Consider the following 20,665-nt stretch of genomic DNA (forward strand, 5'->3'; position numbering starts at 1 on the left):
GATATCCTGCTACGCCATAGACAAGAAGATATCTGGAAAATAAAACAAACCACCGATTAGAATGTTCAATCAAAGAAGAGATGTATTGTTGCATCCTTGCTATTTTGTTGTGAAGATGCTGTTTGTAGGGTTTCTTTCTGGATGGTATTCATTTTGTCAAATGCTATGTCATGAATCTTCATTCTTTCTTTACTTTTCCTCTCAACCATCTTCATATCTCACTTATACTCAAAACCCCGCTCACACACCATTTTACATAGAATGTCATTTGGTCTCAAATAGTCATTTTGTCCAGTTATGACATTGATGTTTTTTTAATTCTCTCAGATATAATGTGTAAGACTACTGCTCAAGCAGACATTGTTCTTCTTGTGGATGGCTCCTGGAGTATTGGACGCCTCAACTTCAAGACTATCCGTGCTTTCATTGCACGAATGGTGGGAGTCTTTGAAATTGGCCCTGAAAGGGTCCAGATTGGTGCGTCTACCATTATTGAAACCAACCTTTCCTTTATTAAGATAAAGTTGTTTATTCATTAGTCTAAAAAATGTTTTCAATTGCTTTAGGTCTTGCTCAGTACAGTGGAGATCCAAAGACTGAATGGCATTTGGATGCTCACAGAACTCGTGAATCCCTCCTGGAAGCTGTTGCTAACCTTCCGTACAAAGGTGGAAACACATTGACCGGTATGTCCATATATTTGTTGATGCAAATTTGCACTGTATTCTGCATGCTCCTTGAATACTCGTTGAAAGAAATTATGATTCAAAAGTGAAAATTCATGCCTTTTTTTTTTACAGGTTTGGCTTTGAACTACATCCTCCAGAATAATTTCAAAGAGAATGTCGGCATGCGCCCAAACTCTCGCAGAATCGGTGTGCTGATTACTGACGGCAAGTCCCAGGACGATGTCATTCTCAACTCTCGGAATTTGCGTGACACAGGCATTGAGCTCTATGCCATTGGTGAGCAAATACATGTCCCTTTAGTTCACAAGAATTCACATAGATATCAAACAACTAATGACTGCTTGATTCACAGGTGTGAAGAATGCTGATGAAAATGAATTGAGGTCCATCGCTTCTGATCCGGATGAGATCCACATGTACAATGTGGCCGATTTCTCTTTCCTGTTGGACATTGTGGACAATCTAACTGACAATCTTTGCAACAGTGTCAAAGGACCAGGTGTGTGTCACTATAAAACACAGAAAGAGGTTGTGCAGACTTAAGCAGCGGATTTTACTGAAGGCCTTACATATTGTCTGAACAAACTGGTCCTTCCCCAAATCTAGCATTAACTTTTATAAACCTCCTGAAGAAATTCCAGCCTCACAGACAGTGACATGTCAGGACCACCACTTTGACTAAGCACTAAGTGCACAAATGCAGCCGACCCTTGGGGAAAGTCTGTTGATCTATTACTTTCTGTTCTCTGAAAATTCATTTGGACTCCCTGGTAACGGAAATTCCACGCTTCTTAATCAGATTAAAGTTCTGTGATAGGACGCGATGGAGGAACTTATCAGGGAGGATAACGTTTACTAGAATGTGCATGTGTTTGCGAAAATGTTAGAAACAAGTGGAAAGGTTTTTGCACATGTATAAGCTCACCATGATGACTCATGATGCACGTTTTATCTTTTTATGCTTATAACTGAAAGGAGGTGCCCCTGATGCACCCACTGCTCTGGTAACATCAGAGGTGACTCATCAATCTTTCCGAGCCACATGGACTGCCCCTGATGGCCCGGTGGAAAAATACCGTGTTGAGTACAGGACACTGTCAGGACAACCACAACAGGTATTCCACTTCATAAATAATCCCCAAAACTGCAGCAAATGCAGCTTATTTTCTCCTGGTGTAGCCTTAAATGTGAATGACAGTTTCAAAGACTAATAGGAAACTCCACTAGATGCTTGTTTCTAGGCTTCTGCAGTTCTCTTGCCCTACTGCAGTCTCATTACTTTTTTTGATCTGACACTTGGCAAGGGACAAAAGCACAGTTCACGGTTTTGAGTGTTTGGAAACAAATATTGATTCAATACTTTTCCTTGGATGATCCCACAATTTGTAAAATAGGTTGTTTTTTTGTTGGCTGAATTTTCAACTTTTTTTTCAGTCATCACAGAATTTTCCTATTGCTTATTTGTATTTTTGTACATTTTTCTCAGAATAGAGGCATATGGCAACTTTTACTCAAGTGAAGACTTGTGTTGAGGATTGTATTGAACAAACTGGAAAGAGTTGCAAAAAGATGAACTAACCTGAAAAAGTCTGAATGGATTTCCTTTTGTCAAACATCCTTTAAATGGATTTTCTCATTTTTTTAACTTAACAGTCTCTTACCTCCCTGTCATTTGCAAGGTGTTTGTGGACGGCGAACAGACCACAGTGGTTCTTCAGCAGCTCAACCCCCTCACCGAGTACCTGATCGCTGTCTATTCAGTGGTGGGTGAGGAGAGCAGTGACCCCCTGGAGGGAGCAGAGACCACATGTAGGTTTTCTCATTCTGGGGTTTTGGTTTACTGCTTGGCCTTTGTTTTTTTTATTTGAAGAAATCTACTTTAAATGACATAATAGTTGAAGTTGGCGTGTGAATGGAAAGGACCAACCAAATTTGATGCTTGACACTATTATAAATCACCCGACTATGCGGTGGTCCCGATTGGTCATATTGGGCCTAATTTACTTAAAGTGAATCAAAGACACTATTCCATTTTAGGTAACCAGGTAGGCATATCTGTCAGAGAACAGTGTTTTTAATTTCAAGATGTTCGTGAGAACTCAAGAATCTTTTAACTTTTAATTTTATGAATTTCCCTTACAAATGCTATTTTAAGGGTTCTAAAGACATGTCTTTGCTGCATGTAGACTGTGGCTGCCATCCAATGAAACATACAGTTATTGGTCCAGTGTGAAAAATACATGTTGTTACCAAAGATAACAGACAGTAAGATAGGTTCATACATATTTTACATTATAACAATAATTTCTTCCTTTTTGAAAAACTATTGAGTGCTTCTTGAAGATGACCTTCAGAGCATTAAGTACTTAGTGGTAGTGTGTCTGTCAAAAGCACATACATTGCACTGAGTGTAAATCATTAAACTGCAAAAGATGACTTGCCACTGATTGTTTCATTTTAACATCACTGCATGATAATTCAGTGCCCCTCAGTGCTGTGAGGAGGATGGACATTTTTGATGAGCAGATGACAACCATGCGTGTGAGATGGGAGGAGGCGGAGGGTGCCACAGGCTACATGCTACTTTATAGTGCCATCAATGCCACCCAGCCATCTATTGAGGAGGAGGTAAGAGACATTCAGATGGCAACTGAAGTACAGGGTGTGTGGAAAAAAGAGGTGTACTGTACTTTCAGTTATTTGTGAATGTCACATATGTGAGTAATAAATAAATGGCTGCATGCATGTGTAATTATGCTTTACATAATCATACAGTTGTGTACACAACTACACACTAACTTTGTAAAATACAATGAAATGCTCCCACCAAGAGTCATCAGTGCTCAAACTGTGAAAAAGATTATATGATGACTCTTGTTTACTGACATTGCTTGCTTCACAATACACCAAAGCTGAAAAATTGGCAAAATACATAGGGACATTTTCAGACACAAAGTGGTGTATATTACATGATCTGACTCAGCCAAGAGAATGTCCTCATCAGAATATTTCTTTCTGTTGATCTGTTTCTATGTATGTCACTTAGGAGACCCTATCATCGCTTACCAGCTGAGACTGTGTTCATTGTTTTTTTTTTTTTTGTTTCCTTTCAGATCAGAGTGGGAGGAGATGTAACTGAAGTCCAGCTGGTGAAATTAGTCCCCAACACAGCCTACACACTGTCTCTCTTTGCCCTCCATGGAGAATCTGCAAGTGAACCACTCACTGATCAAGGAGTCACATGTATGTCCCGGCTAAAAATGATTTTCCTGCTGTAGAACCAATTTTTTGGGGGCTGGCATGGATTAGTATGAGCATGGATGTTGGACTCTGTGTTTTTTTTATTTGGTTTGACCATTTCATAAACAATATTTTCAAGTGCTTATAACATATGCATTGTAAAGTTTCAAGTGGAAACCAGTATAATGGTTCTTTGGTCAATTGAGAGCTGTGTGGACTGAATATTTTCTTCATTCTTTTGTACCGTAATATATACTGATGCTAACATTAATATTTTGTCTACACTTCAGTGCCTCTTCCTCCTGTGGGTGAACTGAGGGTCCGTGATGTCACCCATAGTACCATGATTCTCAACTGGGATGCTGCTCCTGGTCCTGTTCGTAAATACATTATCACCTACAAGCCTGAATCAGGAGAACCCAAGGAGGCAAGTTTAATATTGTTCTGCTGTGTATTCTTTCTTTTTTGTTTTTTTGCCTTGCAAGAAAATATACCGGTGCTTTTAGCAGATTAATTCTCACAAGAGTATTGCGAAGATTTGAAGTTGAGCGTCTTGTATATTAAAATTGTTTTAAAATTAAATTGACGACAATTTATACATTTTAAAATATTTTATTGCAACCCCAGTGTTTGTGGTTCCTATGACCACGATAAGTCTTCAGATAATGATATATGTATTCATATGCATAATATATGAATACAGTTTTGTGTGTGTAAAGGGGTGGTTTTGTTCATACTGAATAGACAAATGCCTCAACGTACTTGAATCCCTTCTGGGAATTCTTTGGCAACATCAGCAACCTTCTTGCTATTTACTACTTATTTGGCACAAAATCAGGAGGTTGTAATCGCTAAAGCTCTTGTGCTGGAAGAACATGTGTAAGACACTCAAGGGATCTTTTGATTGTCAAGAATGTAGTGTGTGGGAAAGAAAAAGAAGCTGGCCAGTAAGTAAGAGAACAATTTACTTACCTTATGGATTTGATGTGTCCCATTAACTAACAACGTGCCACAAAAAACACAAATGCAGAAAAAATCCCTCCTGGTTCAGCCATTTGCATGATTTTACAGTCCCTTAGCAACATGTCCGTTAAGATTTGCCCAAACTAAAAAAGCAGAAGTGAGGCTACAAAACTGTGTTTCTGGAAAAAAATAAGGCTAAAGAGGGAACAATTATTTTATCAAGAATTGAATTCAAGTTTTGATTAGTTTTTAATGCATATTTTTTAATCACTCTGCATATGTAGCTGGAAGTAGATGGAAGTGTAACCGACAAGCAACTCGAGAGCCTGACATCACAGACAAAATATGCCCTGACAGTTACACCAGTCTATGCTGAGGGTCCAGCTCGGACAATGTTGGGAGAAGCAACCACTGGTAAGAGGGCAAATGCATCACCATGGCAACTAGACGTACCCCATTTCCTTTCCAGTCATCTGACTGTAGGTAATGTTTAGAGCCCTCAAGGCATCTTAACTCTCTTAATTTAATGTCTCTTAACATATCATTGCAGACGTGGTTCCTTCCCCAAAGAACCTGCATTTCACAGATGTCACCCAAACCAGCTTCATAGCACACTGGGAGCATGGAGCACCAGATGTGGCAATGTACCGCATTGGCTGGACGAAACAAGGAGAGGCCAACTTCCAATATGTAAGAATGATCCCTTTGTCTAAGATATTTATATTTTTTAAAAAATCATATGGATCATGGTGAGTTCAGCAAAAATGTTAAGAGGAACATCCTCAGAGGAGGCGTATCATCCAAAAACAAACTTTTGCCCTCAACCAATTACATAAGCACTTTAATGTGGATATTGTGTTCCTGGAACACGATTTTTATTGGCAATAACCAATCAAGCTCCTACCCACATACTGTGTTTGTGTTTTCTTCACCAGGCGATTCTGAACAGTGATGAAACAAGCTACCTCATAGAGAAGCTGGAAACAGACACTCCTTACGATGTGTCTGTCACTGCAATCTATCCAGATGAATCAGAGAGCGAGGATCTACTCGGAACTGAGAGGACATGTAAGATACACTAGTAGTTCTACGGTGACAATCCAAGACAGTGTTTTTGTGTAGTTGCATCATAGAATTTCTCTGCTAGATTTGATCAAAAAGACATCCCAATGATTACAACATGGTTTGTACCTTCTGGGTTGATATAAAGTGTTAAGTGAAGGATGTGCCCATTATACATTTCTATTTTTGCCTCTATAGTGTCCAGGCAAGTTGGGTCAAGTAAGTATATTGCGGGTAAAGCAAGAGGATGCATGTTTTATAATTTTGCCCAGTCATCCGCCCTATTGATTATGGATCAGCCCTTGTCATCAAACAAAGCACCTAACTCATCTGCCGCTCCAGTGCTGTTGTGCTGCTGTGCTGCAGCCGACAAAGCCAGTCATTTTAAATGTCTGTCCGTCTTAATGTTTGTGTCAGTGTTCATGCCATCCATCCCAAGGCTGTTCACCATTATATTGTTATGCAGTCAAACTCAGCAGCTAAGGATGGATTCCAAAATATGCATGCCCTGCCCACACTGGGATGTGAATCGCAGGATTCCATCATCCCTCCATTGATTAATCAATCAATTTGTTCATCCATCCAATGATCTGTCCATCCATCTATCAGTCCATCTGTCTATCAATCATCTATTAATGCATGCATCCATCCATCCATCCATTCATTCATCCATCTATCCATCCATCCATCTATCCATCCATTCATCCATCCATCCATCCATCCTTCAATTTGCCCATCCATCCATCAATTTATCCAACATTCAGCTATTTATCTATTAATTAGTAGATATTCACTCCATCTATTAATCATCATCATAAATCTTTTCACAAGTCCACTGCTGTTTGAGGAAATCCATCATTGCTTTAGAAAAGACAGGATCACTGAAGTGAATCGTCTTTTCTTCTTTAAATCTGCATTCCTTGATTGATGATTTTTTTCCGAACAGTGGAAAAAAAAAATCTACAATGTCATTGTCAATAGATGAACCAGTCAAAAGGCATATAGGCCCCTTGCTAAACAAAAGTTATTTGGCATATAAAGTATGGGTATATTCATTCTATCAAGGATAGCATCTTTAAAGATATTTTAAAAGGAAGTCCATGAAGCATCATCTCTTACAACATGAAATAAATTCACACTCCTACATAGCATTAATGAGAGTTTTATGCATTTTGCAGCTCCACATGGACCTCCTACCAACTTGGTGGTGTTCAATGAAACTATCACCACCCTCAATGCCAGATGGAATCCAGCCCCAGGGCGTGTTCAGAACTACAAGATCACATATGTCCCTACTTCTGGAGGCAGGAGCCAAACTGTAAGTAATGCAATATACAAACAAGCACTATCGGCCATTGTGAATCGCCACAATGTGCTGCCTCTGCAGATCTTTCCAGTAAAGTCATGATGTGTACACTCTACAATAACGCTAAACTTATTGGTCTAACAAACAGCATGGCCTCCAACTATCAGTCGATCACAATGAAGAGAATAATAATAATAATTAATCCTTTTTTAATCGCCGTGGGGAAATTCATTCTCTGCAATTAAAGTCATTATGGTATTCGTATTCCTTTATATTTCTATGCAGATAGACAAAATAAAAATGAATGTTTCTGATCAATCATGAATGGTTCTACTGTGTTCAAAAAATATAACAAGTACAAAGCAGCAAATATGTCTTGCTTAGTCATGATTTTGGGCTAGCTGTTTAAAAGGGAATATACTTCTAATATACTTCGGGTATTATGCTTTTTTTCATTTCAAATGCATATACATAAATGTTAAATGAAAAATTCAAGATCATGCACATGAAAATCAGAATTAAACCACTATTATTGTTTGATCACAAGTTTGAGAATCGCTGAAAAATATATATATTTGTAAAACAAAACAAAAAGAAAAACAAAAACAGATCTCATAAATAACAGAAAGGAAACAAAGAATGAAAAGACTGCAAGGAGAATGAGTTCTTAAAAACTCAGGAGCAAACAATAATTCTAAGCCAAGTCAACATCGATACCTTTGATGATTTCATTGTGTTTACTCATTTAGATGGCATTTCGGTTATAAGTAATACTAGAATTTAAAATATGAGCTAACTTTTGGTTTCTACTCTGGACATAAGATATACATTTCTCACTCCGATGAAGTGAATGGCTTCGTGATATTTGATTCAGTCATTGGATTTGCTTTTCACTGCCTCCAGAAATCCAGAGCCCTGCCTCTTTGAATTGCATTCATATAGTTTATATTCAGTCAAACCTTTTAGTTTCTTGTTTGGATGTCACATTAGCAATGCGGACAAAAGCCCTCAGTACTTCTCAATGTTTTCTGACACAGCAGACTGTCTCCCACTGGTCCTGCATTTTTGGCAGTCTCGTTGGAAGTCCCTTTGGATGACTGTTTATTTATTTTATTATTTTTTAGTTCAATAAGTGTGTGTGTTATGCTTGAATGTTAGTAAGGCAGAATGGGCTTGCGCAGCCAGGTCAATATGGGTTCGTGTAATGACAGAGTACTCAGCCATAGTTGTCATATGGTGCAGTATGTGGTTTTTTAAGTGCCTGTCACTGGTGCCCTTACAAACCTTGCTATTCATTTGCAGTTTGTTCTATCCACTTAGTCTTGCATATTGGATTGTACAATTTAAGATTACGCTTGCCTTTTGTGTTTAGTTGCAACATTTTTTATGTAAGAGATTGCGAAAATGTAGTTTTCCCAATAGCTGATTCAAAACTGGAAGATAACAGGTTAGCATCAATCAAATTTGATTGTACTGTATTATATTGTCTTGTCTTTGTCCATTGAAAAAATTTATCTGCGAGAAACCCATCACACTCACAGGGTAAAAGTGGATTTATTCTTTCAGGCCCATACTTCATTCTCTAACATCCCTGCTTTATTGCTGATGCCAGATCAAATGCAATAAATTCATCACTGGCTACACTTGTTACAAAAAGACATCTAAGTGCACTAGCCATTTGCACAGTGATTTACCTGGACCAGTCAATATATAGTTGTGAAGTCCAAACACACTGAAGCTATTCTTCCCATAAAAGATTGGCAGCTCAGAATTTTGTTGGTGGGATTCTATCCATCAGATTATTCAATTTTTAAGAACCCATCAAGATTTATATTCACTCCATTACATAAACAGATCCAATATCTTTCTTCATTAAGGAAATGTCACTGCTTTCCAGGGAAATAGATGGACGTTGGCTTCACACTGATTAGCAAACTATTTATTTGAGAATCTTCTACCCCCATATCTACAACCAGTGCGATCATCTTGGTTATGGAAACAAAAAAATTCAATTCAGAAATTGGCGTCGTTTGTAAAGCCAGGAAAAGTAAAATTTTTGGTTTCTTGATTGTTTTATTATCTTTATTATCTTTGTTAATTTATTCCTGCTGATCACTTCCCATTTATTCATTTTATTTATTTCTGGATAGAGCATCTGAGACTCCGGGATCAATAAAGTATTTCTGATTCTGATTTTTCTTTCTAAACCAGACCCAGATTGGAGGGAAAAAGACATCACTCCTTATTCCCAAGCTGACACCTGACACCGAATATTCCATCACCGTCGTGGGGGTCTATGCTCGAGGTGTTAGTAGAGAATTGAACGGAGTTGGCAAGACCAGTAAGTTCTTTTCAAGTTTGACGCTCTAGAATGCAATCGAGCCATTTTATGTACCGGTAATTGCAGTTGCTAAGGTCACTTGTGATGATGAAATCAAAATGATCAATACGGAATGTACACAGTGTTAAGGGCTGTCATATTTTTATGCAATTCAGAGCCTTTGGGTGGTGTTAGGAACCTTCGGGTAACTGATCCCACTACCAGCACCCTGAATGTCCAATGGGAGGCCGCTGAAGGCAACGTGCGGCAGTACAAGATCTATTACGTTCCTGCAGCCGGGGGTAATGAAGAAATGGTAAGTTGGGAATTTGGCATCTTGTTCTTATTTATTTTTACTTCCACTGACAAAGCAACCGGCATCTCTTGTATTTTAGGTGCAAGTGTCAGGCAACACATACAACACTGTGCTGAAGAACCTTGATTCTGATACTGTCTATACTGCAACCGTGGTTCCTGTCTACTCTGCTGGAGAGGGACAGCGCATGTCAGAGAATGGCAAAACATGTAAGCCCTGCCCTTGCATGAAACAGTGTTATAAAGATGTTTGAAAGTAACTCTTCGTGCGGAACTATGTTCCAGTTATTTTTCTGCAATTAAAGTAAAACTACAACAGTTGTTAGAAAAAGACCAAGCAGACTGAGGATGTTTTAAGAGAATGTCTTCCCAGAGGGAACTCAGTGACCTTGTTAGGTCACTCTTACTGTGCAGCAGGCAGACAGGTCAGAATATTTATTTTATAATACGCTTGAAAGCTTGAATATCCTTCGCTCCTCAAGATGTTTATTAATGCGCACCTCCCATGAAGTATTGACCATAGGACATAACATATGCGACAAGCACCGTCATCATATTGTAGCTAAGGTTTGAATTTGAATGCAGATTTTCCAGTTTCTCCAACTGTTTTTAACCACTAACCTCAGTGGGGAATGAGTCAGCATTTTGCGGGGTGATCGTGTAGGAAGGAATTCCTCTGTACTGGCAGCATTACAATGGTGTCTCCTCTCTCTTTACTGTAATATTGTCCATTTATAGGTTGGAATGCGGGGTAGTGGTCAGGATAATGGTGGGGCTTGGAAATTGGAGGTGGGGGCATGTTGAGTAATTGGTTCCCCTTTGGGGAAAAGAAACAGAAGGACGGTAAAAATGAATGGAGAGCATTATATTTTTTATGGCTCTCAACTCACTTGGCGAAAGTCATGCTTCATCCATGTTCCTGTTACCCCAACTTTCCTTTTAGTGGCAATGTTCAGTAGCTTTTTTGTTACACAGACCCTTTATGGCATGGACTGGTTGTCAAATCAATTTCTATAACATGCACTGTACATTTCTATACTTGTGTGTGTATAGAACAACAAGATGTAGCATCATACCAACAGCATTGCTCTAAATTATTCTTGTTCCAGTCAGGAACTATCATATGTGCTAGAACATAGATAATGACTATCAGAGCAATCCTGAAAGTGTGGAAGCTCACTCACTGTGCCAACAGTATTCACCCCCCACCCCTGCCCTGCATTAATGGTGTAATAATGGGCAGCAGCACAAAAGCTTTTTTAGTGTGCAAGCTTCAAACAGGGAAGCATGTATGCTTTAAATGCTTAGTAGATCTTAGAAGATGCTTTTCATCAACCTTTGGGGCACTGACAGGATGTGTCCTGCTGATTGCAGTATTGTTTAAACCTGTTTCTGCCAGTTGCTATGTTGTTCATATTTTACAGAAACATTCTGGGTCTGTTCAAGCTGTCAACCAAAGTAAAATAGATAAAATAAAAGGGGGGGGGGTCCATCATGTGTCTTCATGAGAGATTGACAAGCTGGTGCTGATATAGATGTTTTACATACAGGCGATTCAGTTGATATATCTTTGTAATGGTAAATGGCAGCTAGCGTCCATAGGCAACTTGCATGAAGGAGGCTCTTGGTCATATTTTCTCTCTACCTGCTAATAGTGTCAGTAAAGCGACAGGATTATTAATTAATTATTAATAATAATCCAGATAATTGTTATTAATAATTAACTGAGTTTTATATATATATATATATATATATATATATATATATATATATATGAATAATTATTATTCACCATTATTTTAATGAGGTGATTTATATAGTTTTGGTTTAAGGCTTTTTATCTATTTACCTTTGACCATGCTCCAGGTCTTACCATGCGTTAGGTCTTTTTTGTCTCGTCCTTTCTGTCCAGCCTCCTTTGCAATCTGCCCAAAACACCTCCAGTTTTGAACCCTGTCGTCACTCTCTTCTCCTGTTTTCTTTCAATATTTTTGCTGAACCTTCACTTGACATTTACCTTCCCCTTCTAACCACCTGAAATTCTGGACTTTACAGTGGAACGTAGCCCTGTAAGGAACATCCAAGTTTTCAATCCGACCACAAACACTCTGAATGTTCGCTGGGAGGCTGCCACAGGTCCAGTTCTGCAGTACCGAGTGGTCTATGCACCTGTGACTGGCGCTAGGCCTAAGGAATCGGTGAGTTTTCACTAAATGGAAAGTAATACCGAACGAGATTAATTTCAGTTTTTCTCCGGCTTTTCAGGAAAGACCACGTTTCATGTGAATTTTAGAGTGATGAAAACCACTGAAATAAAATGATGTGCTAGTGTCTGCATCCCAAAATATCAAACATTATACAAAAAGAAACTGGGGTAATCATCAACATAAGATCATTACAGCAGATACCCAGGCAGCAACCCTCTTAAGACAACATTTACAGTATGCCATTTGGCAAGGGGACTGTAAAAGCCTCATCCTGAGTTGTTTCAAAGAAACATTTATATGCTCACCAAATGTTGCATCTGTATCCCTGCACGAGTGTAAATTGCTGAGTTTGAAACCAAGACTTTGATCATTAAAGGAGAGATTCTCTAATTGCAACTTCCGCTTTTAACATGTAAATGTCATCTGGAACCGCTGTATGCCCAAATCTTCACATGGAAAGGATTTATTGGCCTGCATAAAGAATACACAAGCAGCCTTTGAAGTTCTACTTAATTGTCAACCATTAGGTCTCCTTAGCTTTTACCAAAATGCTTGACCCTTAAGACGTTACTGATCTTCGTAAGATAGGATCTGAATAATAGGGCAAATCCCAGTTCATTTCGAAGAGTGGTGTGTTTTACCTTCAGTTTCAGAGGAAATTTATAGCCGGCTCTTGCCTTTCTTTGGTGAGTTACGATGCAACACCTGGTTGGTTTTGCTGCAAAAATCCCTAACTTTAATATTTTCCTACTGTGACACTCATACACGAGAAAACTAATAATGAGAGTGGATGCAGTTTTGATACAGCTGAGGTTGTAAAGAGAATAATACATATAATCAGCTTTCTTAACAAGAAGAGGTTTCACCCCACATCGCTAAGTCACATTTTGACGGCAAAGCATAATGTACAATCCTCCCAGTTAAGTCTGACACCAATGGGCTGTTGAACAAATACAGGCTAGAACTTGCAATATGCGACACTGACACTGATCACTCACTTTAAATCTCTGTCAATTTGATGTAGGTTGTGGTACCAGGGACCACCACAACAGCCCTGCTGGAGCAGCTGATTCCAGAAACTGAATACAATGTTGGAGTTGTTGCCCTGTATAGCGATGGTGAAGGACCCACTATTAGTGACACCGGAATAACCCGTAAGAACCCTTGACAGGAAGTTAGAAGATGATGTTTGTTACAAATGAAACAGATTATATTTCAGTTCTTGAGAGCCAGAAAATCTGGTAAAACCAATATTTTTGCCAAATGTTTCCTCCCTTAGTTCCTCGCAGTGGCCCCAGGAACATGAATGTGTACGATCCCACTACCTCTACACTCTCTGTGAGCTGGGAACATGCAGATGGTCCTGTGATGCAGTACCGCATCACTTATGCGCAAATTACTGGGGACCCTATTGAGGAATATGTAAGCCTATTTCATTGTTTATTTTCCACAATTAATTCATTTCTATTGACTGCCATCTGTTTAAAAAATAAGAGAAAATAATTTCATCGGGTTTGAGCTCAAGAATGATACTACAAAGACCACAAGTATTAAGTTTTTCAATGATCCATTGTTTTCTGGATTGGTTACATCTAATATTTTGCAGACAACAGTACCAGGGAACAGAAACAATGTGGTGCTGCAGAACCTCGATCCAGACACTCCTTACAATATTAAAGTTACTGCTATCTATGGTGATGGACCAGGAGGAGAACTGGATGGAACTGGACACACAGGTATAGACTACTCGATCTGTGCACAATGGTTTTTGAGCTGCATCTCATGTGCATCCAATTGCCTAAGGCAGAGACAATTTAAGGACATGAAATTGTGCATTTGGACAAACACTAATGGATAATAATGCAGTCCTTCATATGAACATCTCGTTCCCAGGATGTGCAATGTACAGCAAAAATCTGAATAAACCAATCCCCTGATTAAGCACACACAGTTTTATAGCCAAATGGGAATACAAGAAGCTTTTGACTTTTCATGTTGGCCAAAAGCATTAGAGTATTTAGCAGAAACTGTGCACTTTCTGTATTCCAGCCAGACAAGACCTTTTGATATGCTAATTTTGCCAGCTCGCACTTTGGCTAACTTGACGTTCAAACTAAAGAAACCCTATTCTGTGTCATAAGTCCTCTGTTTCCCCTTAGGCAGTGCAATATTTAATTCCTGATTTTTCTGATTTGATGTAATCTATCAGCAGTGCCATCGATAAACTTCTTTTTGTCCCATTATCTTAATTCCATACTGTGTTAACTTACATGATGCAGTAATTACCATGTTCAGACTTCAGTGTTTCAGCACACCAAGTACTGACTTATTAGTCAAATGCACCAAAGCCTGTGTTTATTCTTTCCCTATTTTGTCGCCGACAGTGGGCATGCTGGGCCCCAGGAACCTCCGTGTCTCCGATGAATGGTATACGCGCTTCAAAGTGTCTTGGGATCCTGCACCGTCCAGAGTCAATGGTTACAAGCTTATCTACTCACCTGAAGGTACAGATGTGTCTTAATGGATGTAGAGGGCATGTCCATTGCCGAAGAAACTTTGTATACGGCATAGTTTATTTAACCTATTTAATTTACCTCTTCAAAAAAATATGTATTTCATTACATTAATTATTTCCCTCAGGCACTGATGACACAATGGAGGCGCTTGTTGGAGATGTTACTTCTCACCAACTACATAACCTTAAACCTGGAACCACTTATGACTTAAAGGTACTAGCGCAGTACAACACAGGCTTCAGTGCACCTCTTGAGGGCCAAGGCACCACATGTGAGTTTATAACTGCATTATTTACAATTTTGAATTGCTAAAATATTTTTTTTCCCCTATTTTAAGAATTAACTCTTCTTATAATAATGTCTTCCAATCAGTGTACCTGAACGTAACAGACTTGATCACCTACAATGTTGGCTATGAGTCCTTCTGCATCCGATGGGCCCCTCACAGAGCGGCCACCTCCTATCGACTGAGAGTCGATCCTGTTGACCGTGAGTTCATTTTATTTTTCCACCTCTGGGGTATTATAGAATTATTGTAACTTGACTTCTGTTTTCTCTGTTTTTGTCTTCTTCAGCATCTCAAGGTAGACCTCAGGAAATCACCATCAGTGGTTCACAGAGTAGTCACTGTTTTGACGGGCTGACCCCTGATACCCTCTACACTGCGACTGTGTACACCCAGATGCCCAACCTTGAGGGACCAGGAGTCAGTGTCAAGGAGCGTACATGTAAGATTGCGTCTTCATCACCATGAGCAAATTGCTGTATTTTTATGAAATAATACTACAAGGTAACAGAATAAACACTTTCTGTGTGATTCTACACAAAGGTCCCTTCTTCTGACTTGATTACTGTATTGTCTGTTTTCATTTTTCTCAGTGGTCAAACCCACCGAAGTTCCGACAGTGCCCCCTACCCCTCCTGCTCCAGCCACTGTACCCCCTGCACTGGATGGTGAGAAGACCTATTATGTTTGCTGACCTCATATTGAGTATGGCTCATCTGTGAATAGCCTATAAATAGGTATCAATCCATTTTTGCAGTTTGCAAAGGTGCCAAGGCAGACCTGGTCTTCCTTATTGATGGCTCTTGGAGTATTGGAGATGAGAGCTTCAACAAGGTCATCCAGTTTGTCACAAGCATGACTGGAGCATTTGAGGTCATCAGTCCAAGTGGCATGCAGGTCAGCATGAACTCTCTGCAATATTAAGTGTGACCTAATTTTTAAACTTTTTTTTTCAACCGCTCTTGAACTCTTATTTTGATTCTCTTCAAACAGGTTTCATTTGTACAGTACAGTGATGATGCTAAAACTGAGTTCAAGCTGAACACTTACCACAATAAGGGCATTGTGATGTCCGCTTTGAAGACGGTCCGTTACAGAGGAGGAAACACCAAGACCGGTAAACAGACAGAAAATGTTTTGCATCCTGCTAATGCAATTGTCATGATGTGATATGATGACGTTCTCTGTCCCTTTTCCAGGTGTCGCGCTTAAACATGTATATGAAAAGGTCTTCACCTCTGACAGTGGCATGAGGAAAAATGTTCCCAAGGTGCTGGTTGTTGTCACAGATGGACGCTCCCAGGATGATGTGAAAAAGAATGCTCAAAAACTGCAACACTCCGGTACGTATGGAGCCATTAAATACTGTCATATGTGTTTAAGTACACAATTTGTAGACATAAAACGGCATAGAATAAGTGTTTGTGAAATCTGTTCTCAATTAACCGAATACCCTTTAGCTCCAAATATTTGATTTCCATCATTAGTGCTGCCATTTGTTGCAGATTCATTAAACTTGCAAGAATCCCTCTGTTGATAAAACTGTCTGTGATTATTGGAGACTTTACAATGGTTTTTTGATTTTGTGTGTTTTGTCCCCCGACAGGCTACAGTGTATTTGTGGTTGGGGTGGCTGATGTGGATATGACAGAGTTGAGAAACATCGGCAGTAAACCAAGCGAGAGACATGTATTTGTAGTGGACGACTATGATGCTTTCGCCAAGATCCAGGATAACTTGATCACTTTCATCTGTGAAACTGCCACCTCTAGTAAGAAAGACACAAATGATTCAACCTTAACATTGGTTTTAGATTAATAATTGCATTCTGGGAGAAAAAGCACTATCTTTTTCTTGACATGTAAAACATGTGCACCTGTGGAGTTAGCAGGAACCTCACTCTTTTAAACACATTTTTTTTTCTCAGGAAAAATATAAAATAGCAACGGATACCATTGTTAAACAGATTTTTTTTCCAACCTCTAACATTTTTTTTTTCATTTTAGCTTGCCCTCTGATTTATATCAATGGATTCACCACACCTGGTAAGCAAACAGCATCACGATCAACATTCACACACAGATAAATTACTCTTTACAGAGATTGTTGAAACACCATCAAAACACCATTATTGCAATATTATGTTTCAATAGTTATAAATTCATAAATACTCCCAACCTGATTCTTATCCCCCCCGTCCCCCAGGGTTCAGGATGCTGGAGGCCTTCAATATCACAGACCGCACTTTTGCCAGCATGAATGGTGTGTCTATGGAGCCAGGCTCATTCAACAGCTATATTGCCTACAGGCTACACAAGGATGCCTTCCTGAATCAGCCAACCAAGTAAGAACTCAGGATGAAAGGAATCTGAGTGGATAACACAGGGGAATCTCAGATTGTGATTATCCTTTATGCTCTGTTTACTATAATGCCGTACAGCCCACCATCATTATTCAAATTGTGGCTGAATTGCCCCTGTAGTCAAACGGATTTCCTGAGTGCCCTAGGGCAATTAGCCCACATGTCAGCCATATTTGTTGTTAAAGGAGGTGGCTAGCAAAATTCTTCAGGACCAGGACCTTTTAGGAGCAGGACCTCGTCTTAACAATGGTACAAAAATTGGACCGTGACCCAAGACCTTCTTCTCTCTATTTGTTCCTTTAGAGTAATGCAAAACTACCGATGTATGGAAGTCTCTTTGGCATACTTCTCTGATTTTTTTTTTTAATTGCGTTTATTTAGTGTACATGGACCAAGCTATTAGCTTAATGTGCGCAACTGGAATCATTTCATGCTGCAGCAATAGAGAAAAGACAGAATATAGCCTCAATGTGTTAGCAATTTTAGTGGCACAAGAGGGAAAACTAGCAATCATATACATTTTTTTCTGCAGCCTATGTGACAGACCACATGCCGCAACACTGTAGAAGGGGTTAATGGCTGGGGCACCATATTTCTGTCAGCGTTGTCGATGTGTTGAATGTCACTGTAACAGTTGGCAAAGTTATTGGATCATGACTCATTACATTTCATCACTGACAGGGAGATTCACCCAGAGGGTCTTCCCCCATCTTACACTATCATTCTGCTCTTCCGCCTTCTGCCCGACACAACCTCTGAGTCTTTTGATATCTGGCAAATTTCTGACAAAAATAACAACCCTGAGGTCGGGGTCACCATCAACCGTAAGTATGCTAGAATTCTTTTATAAACAGCAGTTTTTTTTTACTCTATCTAAATTCAGGCTGGCATTGCGGAGCACTTTTTATCAATAACAGGTTATTATCACAAAGGACACAGTGAATTAATTGGATATGATTTTGATATAATTAAAAGGCTTATATATTGAATTGATAATTTTTTGCAAATGTGGCAAATGGCAAAGATCAGCATGAGTATGGGCCAAATCTTCTCTCACAACGGCCATTTGCTCCCCAAGTTCTGTCTGTGCTTTGCGAGCCACTAAAACATAGCATGCTTTCAGGAATTCATCAAAGGCTCTTCTATTTCAGCTTCGAGCAAAACAATCACATTCTACAACAAGGACACCCGAGGAGATATTCAGAGAGCCACATTTAATGAGGAACAAGTGAAACGAATTTTCCATGGAAGCTTCCACAAGGTAAATAGGGCTTTATTCTTAAAGGAAATTGTGTGGACTCCACTGTCCACTTATTTGAAATTTATGTTAGACAGTCATTTTTTGATTTTTTTTTCTTTATATTATTATTAAACCACTTTAATTTTTTTCCACAGTTCATTTTCTCTCTTTTTATATATCTCTAACTCTAGGACTGTTATACTGGTTTAATTTTTTTTTTTTTTCAAAAAACTTTCTTGCTATCCATCTTAAAGTGATTGTCTGATGAAAACTCTTGGCCTCTGCTTAGTTAATATAACAAATGAGGATAAGAGACAATAAATTAATTTAAAGAGCATTTCTAAGACCTCAGTGATCTAGCTTAACATGCGAACTGCCTCAGCTTACCATGGAGGTCCTGCCACATCAATGCTGGAAACTGCACTGGTAGTTGTGAAAATAAATTCTGAATCAATCTGTCCAGATGTCTGGAAATCTTCCACTAAATAAGACCTAAACTGCCAAGAATTTTGTTTCAGCTCTAACAATAAAAACCAGAACTAATCTAGATCATTAGTTTTCTCAATGCTCAAATCAGTCTGTACTATCACCATAATTTTTTTCTGCAATAAATTAAACAGGGCTGATTTATTAACATGAAATATTCATCTTACGGTCAGTTGGAACTTTTGTTTCTCTTTTAAGTTTTACTACTGCTTGTCCCACATATAGTGAGATGCAGCATTTATATAGCACCTCTTGGAGTGACGGGATAGAATTAAAAGCATAGCAGAGACCATTAAGCCCCCTTTGTTTTACCCTGCCATTGCAGGGTGTAGAGACTAAAAAAAAAATACATATATATATATATATACTTTGATACCAACTAAATGCAATTTATGATGCCAAGTTCCACAGTGGTGAATAAATTGTAACCAAAGTCCTGTCCAATTGTACTTTAATTTTCCAGGGACTCAAAGCCACTATTAATACGCAACATTTTTCCAATATCAAAATGAATACCCCTTTTCAATCTCCACGGTTCTTGCAGAGCATCAAAGGCCACCTGTTTTCTGACCCTATATCAAGCAGTTTATGAACAGATTACGACCAGGGATTAAAGTGTGCTAAAAAGAAAAGGCTTTTTGCAAATGACTTTCCCCTATTTGCATTCACACAACTTTTTGTGGATAATATCATGAATGAACAAGAGGCAGGAACATGCTGATTCAGGACTGGATGTAAATGATCTCATTCCACTTGTGTGTTTTTATGTGCGTACACGCTTGGTCTCTGGTCATGGTGGAGACAGTAATCTGAAGGTGGCCAGCTGGCCTGTGAACCGAGTTTGCAGTGGTCTTGCTAGCTGCTTATTAACTGGCCTGCTGAGTAAGTGCCACTGCTGACTGGCCATTGCGGTGTCTGTTTACATGTCTTCAGTAGTTTGCCAACACTTTGTCCACAGTGATCTCACACTGTGGCTAGCCGCGTGTGACACACCAGCTGAACCCTCCTCTACATAACATCTGTGAGTTTTACTTGAATTTTTGTCAGTTACATTTTACAGTCTTGGAACTTCCAGTTTTGGAATTGTGGAAGTTTTGCTTTTTCTCGAAATCGATTTTGATAGAGTTTTGACATTAACCTCTATATGTTGTCTATGAGATTCCCTTAATGCGATTCATATCCTGCACTGGGTCAGAGAGTGCTTGTGGATTTGGATTTTTTACTGCTAATCTAACATGTGGGAAAGCTTTCAAAGATGATTGTAGCAGATGCTAGCCACTCGCTATGGTCTGCTGGGGAAGCCCCTCATTCCACACTCAAAGGGTGGAAGTCCACAGAGGTAACCTTCTTGTGAACAACATGAGGATGACATTTTCCTTGAGTCAGAGACACAACTCTTCAATTACAGTGGGGTAGTGGGTGAATTGCTACAGCCAATAAACAGTACTCTGTACTGTGTCTCCATGAACTGAAAAACACAAAAGCCATTGTTTGGTTGTGGAGCCATGAGTATTACTCTTTTTTTGCTTCTATTTTGTTGTGGAGAACAGCACCCTTTGCATGCTGTTGAATCATAAAGTAGCAGTAATGAACCACAGAACCACAATATGAGAAACGAAGAATTTGCTAGAGCAACCATAGTTCCTTGTATGCTCACTCATGTAAAGATGAGA

The 20,665-nt window shown here is 39.1% G+C and overlaps 1 protein-coding gene across 2 annotated transcripts in view; it reads left to right on the forward strand.

Annotated features, from left to right (window-relative positions):
• col12a1a (collagen, type XII, alpha 1a) overlaps nucleotides 1-20,665 on the forward strand; it is a 52,113-nt gene that overhangs the window by 18,361 nt on the left and 13,087 nt on the right. For both annotated transcript variants that reach the window (XM_086147884.1, XM_086147873.1), the window contains exons 18-51: nucleotides 328-477; nucleotides 567-686; nucleotides 801-965; nucleotides 1,042-1,188; nucleotides 1,665-1,804; nucleotides 2,369-2,498; nucleotides 3,172-3,317; nucleotides 3,803-3,932; nucleotides 4,220-4,356; nucleotides 5,177-5,306; nucleotides 5,443-5,582; nucleotides 5,828-5,960; nucleotides 6,153-6,173; nucleotides 7,133-7,272; nucleotides 9,472-9,601; nucleotides 9,757-9,896; nucleotides 9,976-10,105; nucleotides 11,951-12,093; nucleotides 13,127-13,256; nucleotides 13,382-13,524; nucleotides 13,709-13,838; nucleotides 14,487-14,606; nucleotides 14,743-14,889; nucleotides 14,991-15,107; nucleotides 15,194-15,346; nucleotides 15,498-15,572; nucleotides 15,662-15,801; nucleotides 15,898-16,021; nucleotides 16,104-16,247; nucleotides 16,511-16,675; nucleotides 16,911-16,949; nucleotides 17,110-17,248; nucleotides 17,948-18,090; nucleotides 18,418-18,527. In XM_086147884.1, coding sequence (XP_086004010.1) covers nucleotides 328-477; nucleotides 567-686; nucleotides 801-965; nucleotides 1,042-1,188; nucleotides 1,665-1,804; nucleotides 2,369-2,498; nucleotides 3,172-3,317; nucleotides 3,803-3,932; nucleotides 4,220-4,356; nucleotides 5,177-5,306; nucleotides 5,443-5,582; nucleotides 5,828-5,960; nucleotides 6,153-6,173; nucleotides 7,133-7,272; nucleotides 9,472-9,601; nucleotides 9,757-9,896; nucleotides 9,976-10,105; nucleotides 11,951-12,093; nucleotides 13,127-13,256; nucleotides 13,382-13,524; nucleotides 13,709-13,838; nucleotides 14,487-14,606; nucleotides 14,743-14,889; nucleotides 14,991-15,107; nucleotides 15,194-15,346; nucleotides 15,498-15,572; nucleotides 15,662-15,801; nucleotides 15,898-16,021; nucleotides 16,104-16,247; nucleotides 16,511-16,675; nucleotides 16,911-16,949; nucleotides 17,110-17,248; nucleotides 17,948-18,090; nucleotides 18,418-18,527 — 4,391 coding nt within the window. The remainder of the gene's footprint in view (nucleotides 1-327; nucleotides 478-566; nucleotides 687-800; nucleotides 966-1,041; nucleotides 1,189-1,664; nucleotides 1,805-2,368; nucleotides 2,499-3,171; nucleotides 3,318-3,802; nucleotides 3,933-4,219; nucleotides 4,357-5,176; nucleotides 5,307-5,442; nucleotides 5,583-5,827; nucleotides 5,961-6,152; nucleotides 6,174-7,132; nucleotides 7,273-9,471; nucleotides 9,602-9,756; nucleotides 9,897-9,975; nucleotides 10,106-11,950; nucleotides 12,094-13,126; nucleotides 13,257-13,381; nucleotides 13,525-13,708; nucleotides 13,839-14,486; nucleotides 14,607-14,742; nucleotides 14,890-14,990; nucleotides 15,108-15,193; nucleotides 15,347-15,497; nucleotides 15,573-15,661; nucleotides 15,802-15,897; nucleotides 16,022-16,103; nucleotides 16,248-16,510; nucleotides 16,676-16,910; nucleotides 16,950-17,109; nucleotides 17,249-17,947; nucleotides 18,091-18,417; nucleotides 18,528-20,665) is intronic.

This window comes from Fistularia commersonii, chromosome 1, assembly GCF_037954325.1.
Source record: "Fistularia commersonii isolate RoL2024-O1a breed Wild chromosome 1, RoL_Fcom_v1.0, whole genome shotgun sequence".
In the NCBI taxonomy this organism is placed as follows: domain Eukaryota; kingdom Metazoa; phylum Chordata; class Actinopteri; order Syngnathiformes; family Fistulariidae; genus Fistularia; species Fistularia commersonii.